The sequence below is a fragment of the Gallus gallus genome, chromosome Z, assembly GCF_016699485.2.
Source record: "Gallus gallus isolate bGalGal1 chromosome Z, bGalGal1.mat.broiler.GRCg7b, whole genome shotgun sequence".
In the NCBI taxonomy this organism is placed as follows: Eukaryota; Metazoa; Chordata; class Aves; order Galliformes; family Phasianidae; genus Gallus; species Gallus gallus.
In genome coordinates this window covers 85,109,103-85,125,687 of record NC_052572.1, presented here as the reverse complement: position 1 = coordinate 85,125,687, position 16,585 = coordinate 85,109,103, and the positions used below count along the sequence as shown (strand labels likewise).

Below are 16,585 nucleotides of genomic sequence, written 5' to 3'. Positions count from 1 at the left end.
AGAAACCCTAATCTATCTTTGATATCTATTACATTTTGTTCATTTTTGGTGAAGAGGTCTCTACAAGGATCTGTGCTAGCACAGTGCTTTCCAGCTCAGGTACTTTTACAAGCACATCGCTAACAGTCTTCTTGCTGCCATTATTTTTGGCCAGCACTTTTCCGCACTGGATTAAAACCAGAGTGCAAAAGGGAACGATTTAAACTGTTACCACCAGTGCTGTGCAGCTGCTCCTTCCACAGCAGGCTGGTGGTCAAGTGTGCAGGCTGAGTACCTCTGAATGGTACACGGCAAGAGGTAACGAGAGCACCAGAATAACCAGGAATTCTCTTATTAATCTGGTTCCTGGCAACAAACCCTTCATTCCCTTACTTGAGAAAGTAGAACTAAAAGCACCACCTCCACAAACTGGTGCTGGATTTTAATTCAAGGCTCAGCATCCAATGAGAGAGTAGCGCATTACAGCAGGCAGCCTGAGCCACTCAGTGGAAAAACAAGTAACCTAACCCACCAGTATGCAGCAACAGCCACAACGGGAGGGACACAGAGAGGTTACATCCCTCATGTTTTACAGTCCTGCAAAACTGAGCGTAGAAACAGACACCAGGACATGATCTGCTATAGAACAGTAATAAAAAGAAAGTTGCCCCAAATAAGGTATTCTTCCAAGACTGGCTTATTGTCTTCTTACATTTTGGGCATTTGCCATATTCCTCTTTAATAAAAAATCAGTGTTGCAATAGGTAAAAGCAAAACCCTGACCAGTAGGAACCTGTCTGTGAATACAGCCCTTGGAGTGTTTTAAAATGAATCAGAGTCCCAAAGGCTGGAGGGAAAGACAGCCCTTTGTTAAACGAGCAAACAAACAAACAAACAAACTACAAAGCGAGACAAAGCAAAACCAGAAACCCAAACCAAAATAAAGAAAAACCAACACCCACCAAAAAAAACAAACAAGAAAACAAATAAAAAACACTGCCACCATCCCCACTGCTGTTAGGAAGAACACTGAAGGAGACGGGACTTGAAAATTGAGTTAGTAAATACTTATGGTGTATCCAAGTCCCTCGTTTTTTAGGTATCCAACATACTAGCAACTCTGTCCCACAAAAAGCAGAAACATTAGCAGGAGGAACACTGCTATGAAGTGTTTTTTTTACTGAAGTTAGAGGGTTTAAGCTGATCAGTCCTCCCTTGCAAAATACCATATTTTATTCTGGATTCAACATTTTAAACGTTTCCATGGGTGAGGTAAAAAGAAATGTAGCTTGCACCTTTTTTGCTGTTGTTGTTTTGTTTGTTATAGCAGAACTAAGATATCTAAAATTGTCTCAGTTCATATAAATAAAATAAGACTAGTACTTACCGATATATCATCGCTGAAGTCTATCTCATCCAAATCAAGGTATTCAGGGGCTTCCATTATTCTTCTATGGACATTTTTGGTGACTCAGCATAGTAGTAAAGACCTAAATAAGAAAAGAAAAATAGGCAATCTAATGATGTCAAAACCACATAGAAATAGTTTAGTATGATTACTTGATCATTGAAAGCATGCGAAGTACACAAGCAGGTCTTTGGGAGATCAATCCTCAAAGCAGAGAACAGTTTTTCTCCTGTACTCTGCAAATCGTGGAATATCTTCTGTTAAGGATGCTATTCCTTGAGTGCCCAGAACACAGTTTTGTTCTCCTGTTACTCCTGTTTTCCTCCGCTCCGGAAGGCATACAAGAAGTGAGAAGCAAATGATGCACAGAAACCAAAATCCTATCACACCTCATCTCCACTCCTCCACACAAGCAACAACACAGCAGAGATGGTCCTTTGCAGGTGGTGATTTATCTGTCCTCAGTCTCTACCTGCACTTCTTCCCAAGCAATGGCCAAGGCAAAACCAGAAGTGTATCTATCCGTGTCCACTCGGAGACCTTCAGTACATCCTCACAGCAAGGGGAAAAACAAGATAAAATTCTCTTTGCAAAGCAAGAAATTTGGCTGTGAAATTCAGTATGCACTTCTGAATAAAGCGGAGCTTAAACAATCAGATCAGCAAAACGCAACTTTCAAAACCCTAACTAGAGTGAATGCATGCATTATGACTAAGGACACATACAACAGGAGTGAAGGAGGACGCTATTTTAAAAGCTGGTAAAAAAAAAAAGTGGTAATTGTTTTTGCAAGATGTGAGTCGCTAAGTGAGTATTAGGTATTGTGATGGGAGCAAAAACAAACCTCGGTAGTGCTTGTACAAAACACCAGGAAATGCCTGAAGGAAAGTCCAGTTCGCCCGTATGGCAACTGCCAAGAAACACATTTATGAAGAACGACACGTCATTCGTACAGTCCAAATAAAATAACTGCGTGAGTGATTTACATGTGGTTAAGACTGTTGTAGGATAAGGGTTTTGAAGGAAATCCCTTTCTGCAGGTGTGACACTTGCTGGCAGACAAAACTGCCATCGCGGACCTTCTCAGCAACACGCCATGCAAGCTCGAAGCTGACTCTAAGACAGCTGCTGTTGGAAAGTTATTGAAAGAAGAACTGAGAGACACATTTTCTGTTTCAAGCTACAAAAGCTGGAAAATCAGATTTTTATTTCTCACCAAGTCATCGAAGGTATTTTTCATTACAGCTTTGTCTGGAAGTGGAAACAAACAGAAATACCTCCACCAAAACCCATAAATGCCTCCCTTACCACATTAGGATATTTCTTCTCCTTTCAATATAAGGAAGGAAGTCCTGGAGAGGAAAAAACAGGGAGGAAGGCAGCGTGGAAGAACAACTTCAGCTATTTATGCTTGACTCTCACTGCTGCTTCCGAGCAAAGCAGTAGAAAGGAGATAGCTACAAAAAGGTAAGAACAGCATAAAGCCCTCCCTCCCTGTAAGAAAACGTATGTGGCTACTCTGTAAAACTAATACGAAGCTGTACATTTGATAGATTTCCTAAAGAACAAGTTTAATCTTGGAGTGGATCACTAAAATCAGACAAAACTCTTGCAACGAAAGGACTTAGCCATGAATAGAGGTGACACATTCAAGTGTATGACTTCTTCTCCTCCTAACTGATTTTGCTTTCTTGACATCGATTTTCAGTAATCTTCTTAAGGTTTGTGCTTACTGTATATGAACAGCATTACAGCTTGTTTCTGGCATCATCATGACAACCAAGATCCTTTCGCAAGCATAAGACTGCAGAAAAAAACAATTTCTGCACTGTGTACACATATAAGCAGATATATATATTTGCAATTAGAACTGATTTATTCAATAGTCATAGGAACAAAATAGCCAAACAACTGCATCCATCTGTGCTAATGTAAAGATTGCATTTCACCCGGAGACATACAAAACTCACCACTCCTGTGTGCACTCCTGAAATGTTATTTTCACTAACTGTTGTTTTCTGTCTTCCTCAAAACAGAAAGACTACAAAGCACAGAAGGGCTGAAGTCAGTAACCAAAACGAAGAGACTTTCTCAACAGAAAGCTTCACTTTCCAATGACGGTGCTCAGTTATGTGTAAAGAAAGGGTAGGAGACTCACACATTGGGGATTTTCTCCATGCAGTGAAGCCAGACATCAGCTTAGAGAACATGCATCAAATAAGATTTCCCATGGCTATACTTGGTGTCTTATTCAAAAGGGGCACTTTCTGAAACAGAGTAGAACTACAGTATGTATAATGCGAACCATATGGCAAGGATAGCACTCAGGTTGTGACTATTTTGAGACCTCTGTAATAGCTGCATTCAGCATTCAGCAGAGGTATAAACAAACCAAATGGTATTCAAGAGCAGATAATAGGTAATCTGGTCCAATCCAAGGTAAAAAATAATTGCAACCAAAGTTGCAACTGCCAGCAACAGATGGTAAGAGACAAAACATCATCCACAAACACTAAAGAAAGGTGTTTTGATGGTTTCATGAGACATCGCCATCAGAAGAAGTCATATGGTTAAAAACCACACAGAAATGTGGCAATAGTAATGCTGGTATAACAGCATCTTGCATAAATTGCACTGCAACAGATACTAAGCAGTGATTATGCTGCAAAATAAAGCAATGGCTGCAATCTTATCTATGCATTTGCATAGATAAACAACAAAGAGGCTGCAGAGATGAGAATTTGACTGTCAATGACTTGAGTGAATGCAAAGACTCATAAAGCAAAATGAAGGTAAATTGCTGAATCGATGGGACAAGTCCAATTGCGTGACATCCAGAAGGCTGAATGCCAAGAGCTGCACTTTGGGTCACAACAACTCCATGCAGTGGTAAAGGCATGGGGAATAGTGACTGGAAAGCTGCCCAAGCAAACATAAGCCAACATTGTGCTCAGGAGGCCAAGAAGGCCAATGGCATTCTGGCCTGCATCAGAAATAGTGTGATCTGCAGGACCAGGGAAATTACTGTGCCCTTGTACACAGCACTGATGAGACTGTACCTTGAATACTCTGTTCAGTTTTGGAGACCCTCGATACAAGGAGGATCTTGAGTTGCTGAAGTATGTGAAGAGAAGATGACAAAGCTGGTGGGGGGACTAGATTGCAAGAGTTCTGAGGAGTGGTGGAGGATGTGGCTGTCTAGTCTGGAGAGGAGGAGGATGAGGGGAGACCTCATCACTCTCCACAACTACCTGCAAGAAGGTTGCAGTGAGGAGGCTGTCAGTCCCTTTTCTTGGGTGACAAGTGATAGGACATGAAGAGACTGTCATATGTTATACCATAGAGGTTTAGGCTGGCTATTAGGAAGAATTTCATCATGAAGAGGGTTATCAAGCCTTGCTGTGGGTTCCTTAGGGAAATAGCAGTCTCCATCCCTGAAGGTAGTTAAGAGACATCTGGATGTGGCACTGAGGGACTTTGTTCAGTGATGGGACTTGGTATGTGAGGTTGATGGTGACCTTGAGGGACTTTTCTAAGATAGTTTATTCTATGACTGTAATTTTGAATTCACTTCCCTCTGTCACTCTTCTGTGAATTCGGTATCAATTTTAAGGCAGTAGACTTGCAAAACGTGTATGTTTGAGTAACTGCCTGCTCAGTCCAGTATTTGTACTGTCATTCACATAGGTGTTACCCTGATAGTGTGACTCTTCACAAAAACACAAAAAAAGAACTGACGTTGACATAAAGGATATTCATATTGCACTCGAATTTGAATCACTGATTGGAAGAGAAGAGTCTGACACATGCAGGTAGCGTATTCTTTCATTGCCCAACATTTAGAAGAGTTGCAACTGGCTTCTGAGTAGAAAGAGAATACCTGGAGGACATATTCTTTGGACAGTAAGGCTCCTAAGACCACATTCGTCAGCAGTAACTACATGCTGAATTGACACTGAGCTCTCCTTCAGGCTACACAGCTATGATGAAGGTGAACAAATCAGTCCATGAACACCCGAGCCCCATAAGGTTCCCAAATTCTACAGTACTCCACAATGAAAATTACGGGGTTGGAAACACAGTCATCCGTGTAGAAGGATATATGAACCATAAAATCCTTGTTTTTTCCTGTTTATTAGATATAGTGTCCCTTTACCTTATAACAGGTGAATGGAAGAAACTGGAGCAGTTGCGAGGTGAATAATCTCTTAAAGAAGCTGCATCTGGGCACCAATTTCTTCTAAACTGCTGCCTTTTCCTGGAGCTGGGACAAATCCTACCTGCAGTATGGTTGCTTATTTCATGTGCATGTGTACGCGGGAAAATGAGGTAGCAGGATATGTACTTCTTTGTTGGAATACTGAAATATCAGCCTTACAAACTGCCTAGCCAATTGCATTTACTTCCAGTAAAGCAACTACACTTGTAGTTTGGTTGCATGCCAAGGCTGACAATGTGCTTTATAGATGCAGAAAATTATGTTAATAAAACTAGAAATTATAGTGCTACTATCCACAAGCACAGACTTTTCTATGACAGTATTGTTTACTTAAAAGTAAACATTATAACATTAATGCTAAATTGCTTGCCCAGATTTTAAAGCAAACCTAACCAATCAGTGCTTCTGCTTACTTGTCAGATGCAGATAACTAAATATTTGCTTGTGAAGCCAAGCTGCTCTCTGCCAAATGCTCTCATTTAGTGTTTTTTTCCCCCTCAGTAAATAGATGCATTCTTAGTTGCTCAACAGAAACGTAGCTGGTGTGGAGCAAAAATGAAGCTACCAGTGAGTAAAACACTTACTGCAAATCGATCAGTACTGACTGTTGTTCCATTCTGTTTTTATCACTAAATCCTCTGCTCGTCTTTATTAAACTCCCTGCTTCTCACTGTCTGCCTTCACTACGCGGTTTGACGGACGCTCCGCTCCTTGTTCAGCGAAGTTTGGGTACACAGAACGAAAGTAAGATGTGTTTTTAGCAGTTCTGAAAGAACCGTTCTTGTTAACTTGAAACTCTGACATCGTTGTCCCAGTTTTTCATCCATTTGAGGCCGCTTTTTGAGCCACGCGGCTTCTTCGTAAGCTTGAACAAAAGGCACGCGGCTGTTTCTCTCAGCGGCAAACATTTCCTTATCTAGCTCTGATTTCTGTCACCCTTGTCCATGCATGCTTTTGATTTTTCCAGACAACAAGGCTGTTATTGGCTCCTCCACTTCCTTCCCATGTGTCCTTAATTAACAGTGACACCCACTAAAGTACTCAAGAGTCGCTTAGGCAGAGCACTTAAAATCCCGGGCTTTAAGAGAGTCACATACAATGAAGCAGGGGAATCTGAACAGCTGTCTGGAGAGTAGAATCCTGGATGGGAAGGAACAGAAGCACAAATGAAAAGGAGTTTTTCTATTTGTTTAAGTAATTTATGGCGTGGAGTCGAACCCAAGGGATAGATTTTAAATTTAGCAGTAGGATGTCTGTGGTCTCGTTTCCAACTGTAGTAGCAAGTCATTGTGGCCAAATGACATCCAAAAAGTTAAAAATACTGCTGCAACATTTTGCTTGTGGTGAAGGAAAGCACACTGGCTTAACAACTAGTCTTGCCATCCGTGGCATGGAGGACACTGGTTATAAATTTCTGTATGCTCTTTTTTCTGCACTTTCTGCAGTCGTTCCCACTAACATAGAGTAAAACACTGGTAAATCTGAACAAAGGCACTCTGTATCCATGTACAAATGCACAGAAGTGCTCTCCTTCTCTCCCAGTTCACTATCTCTACTATTTTTTAAACATAAGATGGGGCCTTGGGCAGCTCGACCTGGTGGGTGCCCATGGCATGGGGGTTGGAGCTCAACGACCCTTACAGCCCCCTCCAACCAAAGCCATTCTGTGATTCCATGAATTCATGATTCTATGATTTAATCTGCTGCATCCTGTGTCTGGAAGATGATAAGGGACGCCTGCTTATCTGCCTTCTGCACAATCCTGATAAAGAGAGCAGTTAGAGAGGAGCTGATGTACGCTCCAGACACAACACACTTGGCCCTAGCAGAGTTCTGTTAGCGTTCTAATTTGAGTAAAAATAGGCACTTGCAGTGGACAGCACTGATCACAGAGCTCTGCAGGAAGACTAATTGCTGGGTGTGCACTTCGATATACGGAAGGGCTGCATTTGGTTTGTAAGACGTTTTCTGTCTGTCACTTTCCTCCAGTTGCATTCAGACTGTTTCTGTGTCTCGTGTGATCCCATTTGCTCTCCTTAACTGAATAGTCCTGTTTGATGAGAGAGGGTGAAAACTCAGAAAAGGAGCTGCAAAGAAAGAACAGCTGAGAGAGAACCACGCTGTCCATTTTAGGTTATAAAGAGTGATCTGCATTGCTCAAGTGGTGAAGTTTTTAATAATTCTCATCAACGTTGGGTGTTCCCGGCCCAGAAATGTATGAATTCTTTATGTTTCTAATGGCTCGATTTTATATGCCCCTGATTGAACTGAGCGACAATTAGCTTTGGAGCTGTGTTGACCTGTTTGTGTTCTTTTTGATGCTTCAATCAATAGTAATAAGAAAAGTAAGATCAATTTCAAAACCTCTTACTCAACCCAATAAGAAATAACAGCCATATTGACTTCCCTAGTAATCGTCCTGGAAGAATGACAGCAGTTTAATGGCACAAACAGAATGAAACACATTGACCACTCTGTGCTGGGAACACTGCAGTAGCAGCATAGGGTCTGGGTGTGAGCTCTCACAGCCTCTTGCACAGGCTTATGGAAGTGTACAACAGGACAGAAAGCAAAAACTGCATAATACCTGTAGGAAAAGACAGATATTTCAGAGGAAATGCAAGGACTTCTGTGTTAATCTAGCAAGTTCCTTAAAAGGACATGAAACATAATCTGCTGTACATATGTTCTAGATTTTATAGAAGGGACTTTGTGAGAAATATTTTCAGAGCCTGCTGGGATGTAGTCAAGATTATGGCAATTTCCCATAAGAACATGTGTTTACCAGCTCCAGCTTCCTTCTGGAACTTTTGAAACACTGTAAAGAATTGTAAAGAATTGCTTTCATGATTAATGTTTTTTTTCTTCTTACTTTTTTTCTTTTTCTTTTTCCTTTTTTGAACAGGCAGAACAAACAGGATATCTTGGTCACGAGCAGCACAACGCAATGAGAAGTACATGCAGCTTGTTTGTACAATGGTCATGCCCACAACTATTTAGATGGGTAGCCCTGCTTCTGTACACTCTAGAAAGCATTTAATCACTGTTGTCTCTTTTTTTGTTCTTCTGTTGAACGCTTCCATCCATAAGAGGGATAGTAAAATGGCAAGGACTGCATACAGAGTGCAAAATCAGCGTTTATCTCTGGTTTGGTTTCAGTTATCAGTATGGGCACCTGACATTACCAGCATTATGACAGCCAGAAAGCTTGTGAAATATGAGGGCTGCTCTGAAAGTAATGCCTCCTACGTTATTATGTTGGTATGCTGGTTCACGATGTCAGAGGCAGGTGTTGATGGTGTGACAGTAGAGGCTGAACCTTCCCACCAGTGTCCCATGACATATGGTGGCTGGGAGCACAGTAAGGCAGTGAGTAGAGCACTTCAGCAGTGGTGGCAGTGACACTGGTCACCTCCGCTGCTGCAGGTCTGTATGAGCACGGCATGCAGGCTCTCATGCATTGCTGGCAAAAAGGCATAGCTACTGGTGGTGACTATGCTGAAAAACCAGTGTTTTGTAGCGGAGAATTTGCTCTATCAAATAATGTTATCCTGCTTTCTGAATCCCTTGCATTTTTTCAAGGAAATAAAGAGGAGGCACTGCTTTTGGAGCAACCTACTTCCTTTTATCTCGTTTCACAGAAATGTACATGCTAGCAAAATAACAGAGGATAAAAAAAGCAATAAAGAAGTAACTGTTAGGAAGCACTTAAACACATTGGAAGCACACAAGCCTGTGGTGTCTGCAGTTTTGTGTATATTAGTGTTGCATCTCAGTGAATGTTCCCAGTGTGAGGCTGTTCTCTACTATCTTTAAAGGTTTATTGCAACTGTGAGAGGTTCCTGAAGACTAGAGGAGAGCAAATGTCACTCCTGTCTTCAGGAAGGACAAGAAGGAAAATCTCATAAACCACACAGGTCAGGCTCACCTCAATCTCCAGAAATTCGTTGAAGAAAATTATTCTGTTAAGCACCTGCAAAGAGATGAAGGCCAAGCAAGGGATCTAGAGTAGTGAGAGTGGACTTATGAAGGGGAAACCATGCCTATCCAACCCGACAGTGATCTCAGCTACAATGAGGAGACCAGCTTGGTGGATGACGGGAGAGCAGTGGATGTTGTTTATTGAGGCTTGATGCTACCTCACACAACAGAGAATTGTGGAATCATAGAATGGCTTGTGTTGGAAGGGACTCGAAGTCCTGAATCTGGGGAGCCATAACCCCATGCACCAGTATGCACTGGAAGTTGACCTGCAGGAGACAAGTTCTGCAGGGAGGGATCTGCTAGTCCTGGCCATCAGCCAGCAATGTGCCCGTATAGTAAAGAAAGACAGAAACCTTGTGAACTGCACTGGGAAGACAATCAGCAACAAGTCTAACTGGTGAACCTCTATTCTGCTCAGCCCCAGCAAGGCCACATCTTAGGTGCTGGGCGCACTTCTGGGCTCCCCAGTGCAAGAATGATACGGACTTCTTAGAGGAAGTCAGGCCCAGAGACACTAAGATGGTTCTGGGACTGGAACCCCTTTCATCCGAAGAGAGGCTGACAGAGCTGGGACTATTCAATCTGGAGAAGGTTCAGGAGAAACTTTTCCATGTGTATAAATAAATGATGGGAAGTGCTGCACAACAAGGAGCCAAGGCTTTTCTCAGTGATGCTCGCTGACCAGACAAGAAGCAATGGGCACAAATGGAAACACGTGAAAATCCAACTGAACAGAACACTTTTTTTTACCGTGGTAGTCAAATACTGGAAACAGCTGCCCAGAAGCATTCTGAACCCTCTGTGTGTGGAGACCCAATAGGACATGGTCTTTAGCAACCTGCTGTAGCTGACTCTGCATGAGCAGAGGCACTGCACTAGATATCTCCTAGGAGTACCTTCCAGCCCAAACCATTCTGTCCTTCCAAACTGAACAACTCCCATATTATTAGCAGTAACGTAACCTATCCATGACTTGTATCATTGGGTGCGTAAAGCTGTCAGAAATCTCTTTGCTTACTTTTTCATTCCTTTCCCTGAGAAAGTGGATTTTCATTTTTCTAAACTTTTTTTTTTTTTTTGACTGCAAAATATTCTAAAACTCCAGTCTTTGCTGTTGCAATCTCTTCTTTTAAGTGCATTGTTTGCCTCAAGTGTCTTTTTTTTTTTTTTTTTAATATAATTGGGGTATTTCTTGTAAGAAAATCAAGCATATTTTATGGATAAGATACTGATCTTTGTATTAAATAGGGGCCCTTTTACACTTGAATAATAATGACTTAATGCTTCAAGTAACTAGCTTTAAAACAAACAAACAAACAACATTGTTTCTTGTAAACTTTTATCACTGGATTTTAAATTTACAAGATATTTTAAATCAAATTAGTGTTCCTCCCATTCTCTCTACATTGAGCAGAATGCTTCAGCATTATAGATCCCCCCTCCACAATTGAAACGTGGAGGGCGGATCTAAAATGCAAATCGTAACTAAAGATAACATGAAGTTAAATATGTATTCACAGAGCAGATGAAAGGGAGAAGCAGAAGCTCATTGCCATTTAAAGACCCTTTTTGAACAAGTGAAGGGAATAGCTACCATGCCCAAATACAGTCAGTGACTGGCAGGAAATAGCATTCTGCAGCTTAGGTAAATGGCATTAAAATATCAATGTAAATAACTTAAGTAGAACAACATGATAATTTCTACACTTGACCAGTTTAATTATCTTCTCTCAGGAGTAAAGGCTCGTTTTCTTATACGGAAAATTACTGAGCAAGGAACATATCAAAATTATTGGTTATATGCAATTTATGGTTCTTGTGTGTGAAGCTTATAACATGTAACAGGGAGAGAGGAAAGTATGGCGCTGCAGTCAAAATAGCCCTGAGCTTGGCACCTCTGTGAGAGCACTGCTTTTCTTACTAGCATGAGCTGGTTGGTGGATAAGTGGCAGAGCCAGACCCAGTTCAACTTCTAATGCAAAAAGACTGTTGGAAGCTGAAGCAAATGACACCACCTGCATTTCTCACCATTTGGCTTTGGGTTGCATCAAAAGCAGCACCTGCAAGTTCTACTGTAAGGGTGCAGTCTTCAGTATGGCTGCTATCCCACCATGTATTTTTTTTCTAGATCACTGCAAACAGTGGCATTATGGCATAAGTTACAGTAATGGATGTAGTACATCCATTAGTATAGCATGCAATATATATGCATGTACAGCATGCAATACCACTGTGTGTTGTAGTGAGTTTACTGACTAGTCTTCCCCTCCATTTCTACATGCATGTGCAGCTGTCGTTTACAGAGGTGAGTTGTCTGACCTGGTTTTGTTCTGCATGTCTGTGAACCTTAAAGACCACAGAAAAAGTCAGCTGGTGGGAAATATCTGAAACTACTGCCACGTGAACTTCTTACAGTGAAGTAAGAATGATAATGTTGCACAACTGTAGGGTATATCATATTAAGAGCTAATAGGCGTGCAGTAGTTCAAAGGGAAAAATAAGCCAAATATAGCCAATCAGATATCTAATTTTTGACAGATCAGTTGACCTCTTACTTATTTTGATCTTTTCATCAGCACTAAGCAGACAGAACATTAGCGTTTCTTCTAGCTTGAATCACACGTGCTGTTTCAGTTTTAAAACAACAAATACTGATTTCCAACTCCACAGGTTTCCCCTTCAAGGTTGATTGAAACAAACATACTTATTTTTCTAGGCCCCATTCCAGAAAGCTCCAGTGCATGCATTCTGGTTTCATGCTCAGAGTCCAGTTTTCTTTCTGCTTCAGTCTCGAAGGAAATATAAAACTATGGGGAGGAAAAGACTGTTTTATTATGAGAAATCTGGAGTGATTCTCATTGAACAAACGTCTTTCCAGTTGTGCTCATTACTAACAACTCCTCAGTCAGATCACTTAATAACCTGAATATTGATCACATCGTTGCTAAGTTGCTGTTTTCTTTTGGGAATGAGGAAGTGGACTTGCTGTCTTCTAGTATTAAATGTGATGGTTGTTTATCAAAGCACTAAGTGCAGGAGTATTTAGAAAAGTAAGAGGGAAGTAATAACCAACAATCAAGTAGATACTCCTTGCCCCAAGTTGGGTAAAGTTGTGGTCACACAGCTATCATTGAAAAAGTGGAGCTCAGATGTCATTCTTAGAGTAAGTCTTCGCTTCTGGAATAAGTTACGTGGAGTACTATTCGGTGTTTTAAAAACAAAGAAGCGAACAAAAAAAAACATGAGGAATAAGAATGCCAGTAAGAATGCTTTACCATCACTGTGCATCCTGACGCATATGTGACTGGTACAGCGCCAGCCACTGTAGCTGTTAAAAGTAACTGATGTTAAAGTGCCTCAAGTTGTGAAGGATTTTCTGTGCAGTTCAGGAGAGCGGAAGATTAAGCAAGAGAACCACACAATATTACCAACCTTAGCATGACTTTAAAGCATATCTTTGAAATAAACTCCCCTAAGACTGCACTGGATGCAAGGCTGGATGACTGTGTGATCTTGAGATCTAGGTAAAAGACTACAAGTCTCTTTACATTGGACCAGAAAAAAAATAAATAAATACATTTGTTCTCATCTAAAAATCTGCACCGAATATGTATTGACTTCATTAGGAACTGAACTGGGCTCAGTACTTTTACCTCCATAGGGCTGCAGGTGGACTGTTCCTGCATGTCTGGAATGCAAGGACTTTCAAATCTTAATCTTAAAATTTGTATATTTTAGGGTTTTTTTTTTTTTTTTTTGGAAGATCATTGGGCTTTGCTGCATTCCTTCTTCCCATCCTATCAGTGTAGCTTGAGCAATGATGATAATTGTGTGCTGATTAAAAGCAGTGCTTTTGCTTTGACTCGCTTCAGAAGTGCCACACTGTTTATAAATTGCTGCTGTGAACTTTTAAACTCAGGAAAACTTCTGAATCAATGTGATAAGGGATAAAGCAGTCCCAGTCTCAGAATTTACTCTTTCATTGAAATAAATCACACCATTTTTCAGCCTCACTGTTCACTTCTCAATTTTTTTTTCCTTGCAACAAGTTGTTACTTAAAATTCAGCTTTACTCTTTAAAGTCTCCTGCTCCTGTTGAGCTTTCCCCTTTATATTCTTATATTTTAAAGTTGACTGGACAGATAATTTCCTTTGCATGATATATTTTTCTTGGCTTACACTGAAGGAAGAAAAGTAAATAGAACAAACTCATACGACAGAGGTTCAGTCGGTGAGAGACAAACCAGACACTGAGTAGGGCAAGTAATAGAAAAAAAATTCTATTACACATAATTAGAAAAAAACTCTGGGAGCCCTAAGAAGTAAGAAGAAATGGTTAATGCTTCAGACTTCATTGTAGTATCACAAATCCTTCTATGACTTAAGAGTGTTAACATACTCTAACCGTGTCAGTAGGTCATTTTATTTGAATGCATAGAACTGAAGAGATATTCTTCAGAAGCAAAAGACTTCATTTGTGCTGCAGTATCCCCCTTTACATTCTTGTCTGTTTGAATGTTGACTGATCATATTCAAGTAGCTTTCCTCTTAGTTAACGAAGGGAATGTCACCATCCCTGGATGTGTTTAAAAGCCCCAGGGCCACGATTTAGCGGAGGGTTGTTAGTTAGAATAGGATGGTTGGGTTGTGGTTGGACTCAATGATACTGAAAGTCTTTTCCAGCCTGAGCAATTCTATGATTCTATGATTCTGTGACTGGGTTATGCTTATACTGAGCAGCTCTGCCAATTGACAAGGACAGAAACAGACACAAAGAGACAGACGCTACGCCTTTCCAAAAGAACAGAGTCTTCGATAACAGATAAATGCAGCTAATACAACAGGGAACATACGCAGCAGTAAGACAGGTGTGATGGCTGCAGAAGCAGTGGTCTTACCCACGACGAGCTGTGCTAGGACCCTGCTCTGTGCTTGGACCAGAAGGCCCAAGTTTTCTTGATTTCATTCTGTAATGCAGTTACTGTATTCCCTGATTATGGCAGTGTTGCTAAATGTGTTAAAGAGCTTTCCTTAGGCTATGCAGTAAAACAGCAAACACAGTACAAAGACAGACTAATTGCTGGTAGAAGTTCACCATTACAGTGAAATATGAAGATGGCAGAGCTGATTTCAGCATTCTGGGTATTTCCTACTGCTGACAAATAATGTGCCTTCCTGAGCTGTAGGTTTTAACTGAATGATAGGCTTTTCATTGGTACGTATTTAGCATGATGCAAAATTACACTGTTCTATTTGTTGGACAGAAACAAACAAACAAACAAACAAACTTGCTTTGATTCTCAATGTATTTCTTAATACAGGGAAAAAAAAATCAGATGCTTATCAGATCTCGAGCATTAATTGAAACATATTTTATGTACTTACTTTAAATATATAAATCCTGTCCTTTCCACCCATGAAGCTTGTTCATCTTGGGTGACTACAGCATCTGATACTTAGGAAAGGTTTATGTCTTTACTTCTTTATCTCAAACCTGCAACTATAAAATGTAATATTATCACCTAGTGAAAAAGCAACCACAATGACATTCTGGGAATTAAAGTTTAAGCCTTTAATACTAACTATGGTTAAGGAATCAGTCTTTTGCCAACCACTGTGGAAGTATTCACATCTGATTTAATTTACATTTGATTGAAAGTTCAGGTAAATCCTCAGATATTTTGGTTTAATAGTTATGAAATGTATAAAATAAAATCCCATGTGGCACTTAGCAGGATTTCTGATTTACAGCAGAAGTAGCCATTTAATTGACAGTGGATCACAGAATCATCAAGATTGTAAATGCTCTTCAACGTCACCAAGTCCAACCATCAACCTGAAGTGGCGCAGAGTCCCTACCTACCAGGTGGCTTTTAAGGTCCCTTCCAACCCCAGCCTTTCTGTGATTCTACGATACCCTCAAGCACGTTGACTGTCTTGTCTAACTTGGTACCATCTGAGAACTTACTGAGGGGACACACAACGCCCTTACCCAGGTCAGTGATCACAACGTTAAGTATAACTGACCCCAAGACTGAGCCCATCCCCAAAAATACTCATTAAACCTCTTATTTTTTTCTTGCAAATAACTTAAGTGGATCCTACTTATCCACGAGTTAGTTAAAGCTTGTAGAAATTCTCTAAAATGTAGCAGGACCTTTTAAGCAGTTATTTAGATCCAGTTATATACTGGATCTAAAGAAGATCTACATGATCTTTCAGAATCAGACAGCTAACCCAATAGCACAGGAAATACATGGTTGTGTTTCTGTATATATACAGAGAACAAGAGTGCATACAAGAAGTAATTCTACAGAATACTTTACACTGTCTAATGTACTACAGAGCCTGGAATCCAGACTTAAACTGAACGGATTTGCTTCTAAAGTTATTGAGATTCACCTCCCAGCCTGCAAAACAGCACCACCAAATCAAGCAGGCTCAGAAACTGAACTAAGAGGAGAGGAACTGAGGCCCTGGACATCACAACACACATTCACTTATCTGTTCAGAACTTTGAAAAGCTCTCTGTGTGTAAGAAAGAGGAGGTGCTGGTTATACTCATGGTTTTACCAGTGATGGACACAACAGTTCTGGCATTGGCTGCACTGGCTGCACATCACCATCTCCTTCAGCCAAGAAGGGGCACCTTATAGGATTCCACAGGGTGTGAGTGTGGGATGCAATTGAAGAAGACTATCACTTCCTTAATGCACACTAAATTTAGTTTTCAAAGCAAGAAAGAGAATAACATCTCTCTGCAGAATTATGGTGATCTGTGTACAATACTGGCAATTTTCTCAGTTTCTCAATGTTGTGCAAGCAGTTTCCTTCAAAGCCGACGTGTTATGCTGCCATCCAGGAGAAAAAAAAAAAATGTGATCTACAAATGTTTTTCAAGGATTTTGTAAGTATTCTAATTTTTCAAGCATACTGCTTGGTTTCTCCATTTAGGGGAAAGGAATTTTTGTGGCTGTTGGTCCTGGTGAAACTTG

At 40.6% G+C, this 16,585-nt stretch overlaps 1 protein-coding gene across 4 annotated transcripts in view; it reads right to left on the bottom strand.

Moving 5' to 3' along the window:
* The window catches only part of SNCAIP (synuclein alpha interacting protein), a 76,190-nt gene that overhangs the window by 45,523 nt on the left and 14,082 nt on the right, over positions 1–16,585 (bottom strand). For 2 of the 4 annotated variants that reach the window (XM_040655838.2, XM_040655839.2), the window contains exons 2-3: positions 14,976–15,090; positions 1,367–1,469 (exon numbers count right to left, since the gene is read on the bottom strand). In XM_040655838.2, the coding sequence (XP_040511772.1) occupies positions 1,367–1,423 (57 nt within the window). In that variant the 5' untranslated portion in view covers positions 1,424–1,469; positions 14,976–15,090. The remainder of the gene's footprint in view (positions 1–1,366; positions 1,470–14,975; positions 15,091–16,585) is intronic. The other 2 variants (XM_424409.8, XM_004949702.5) reach the window with 1 other exon arrangement.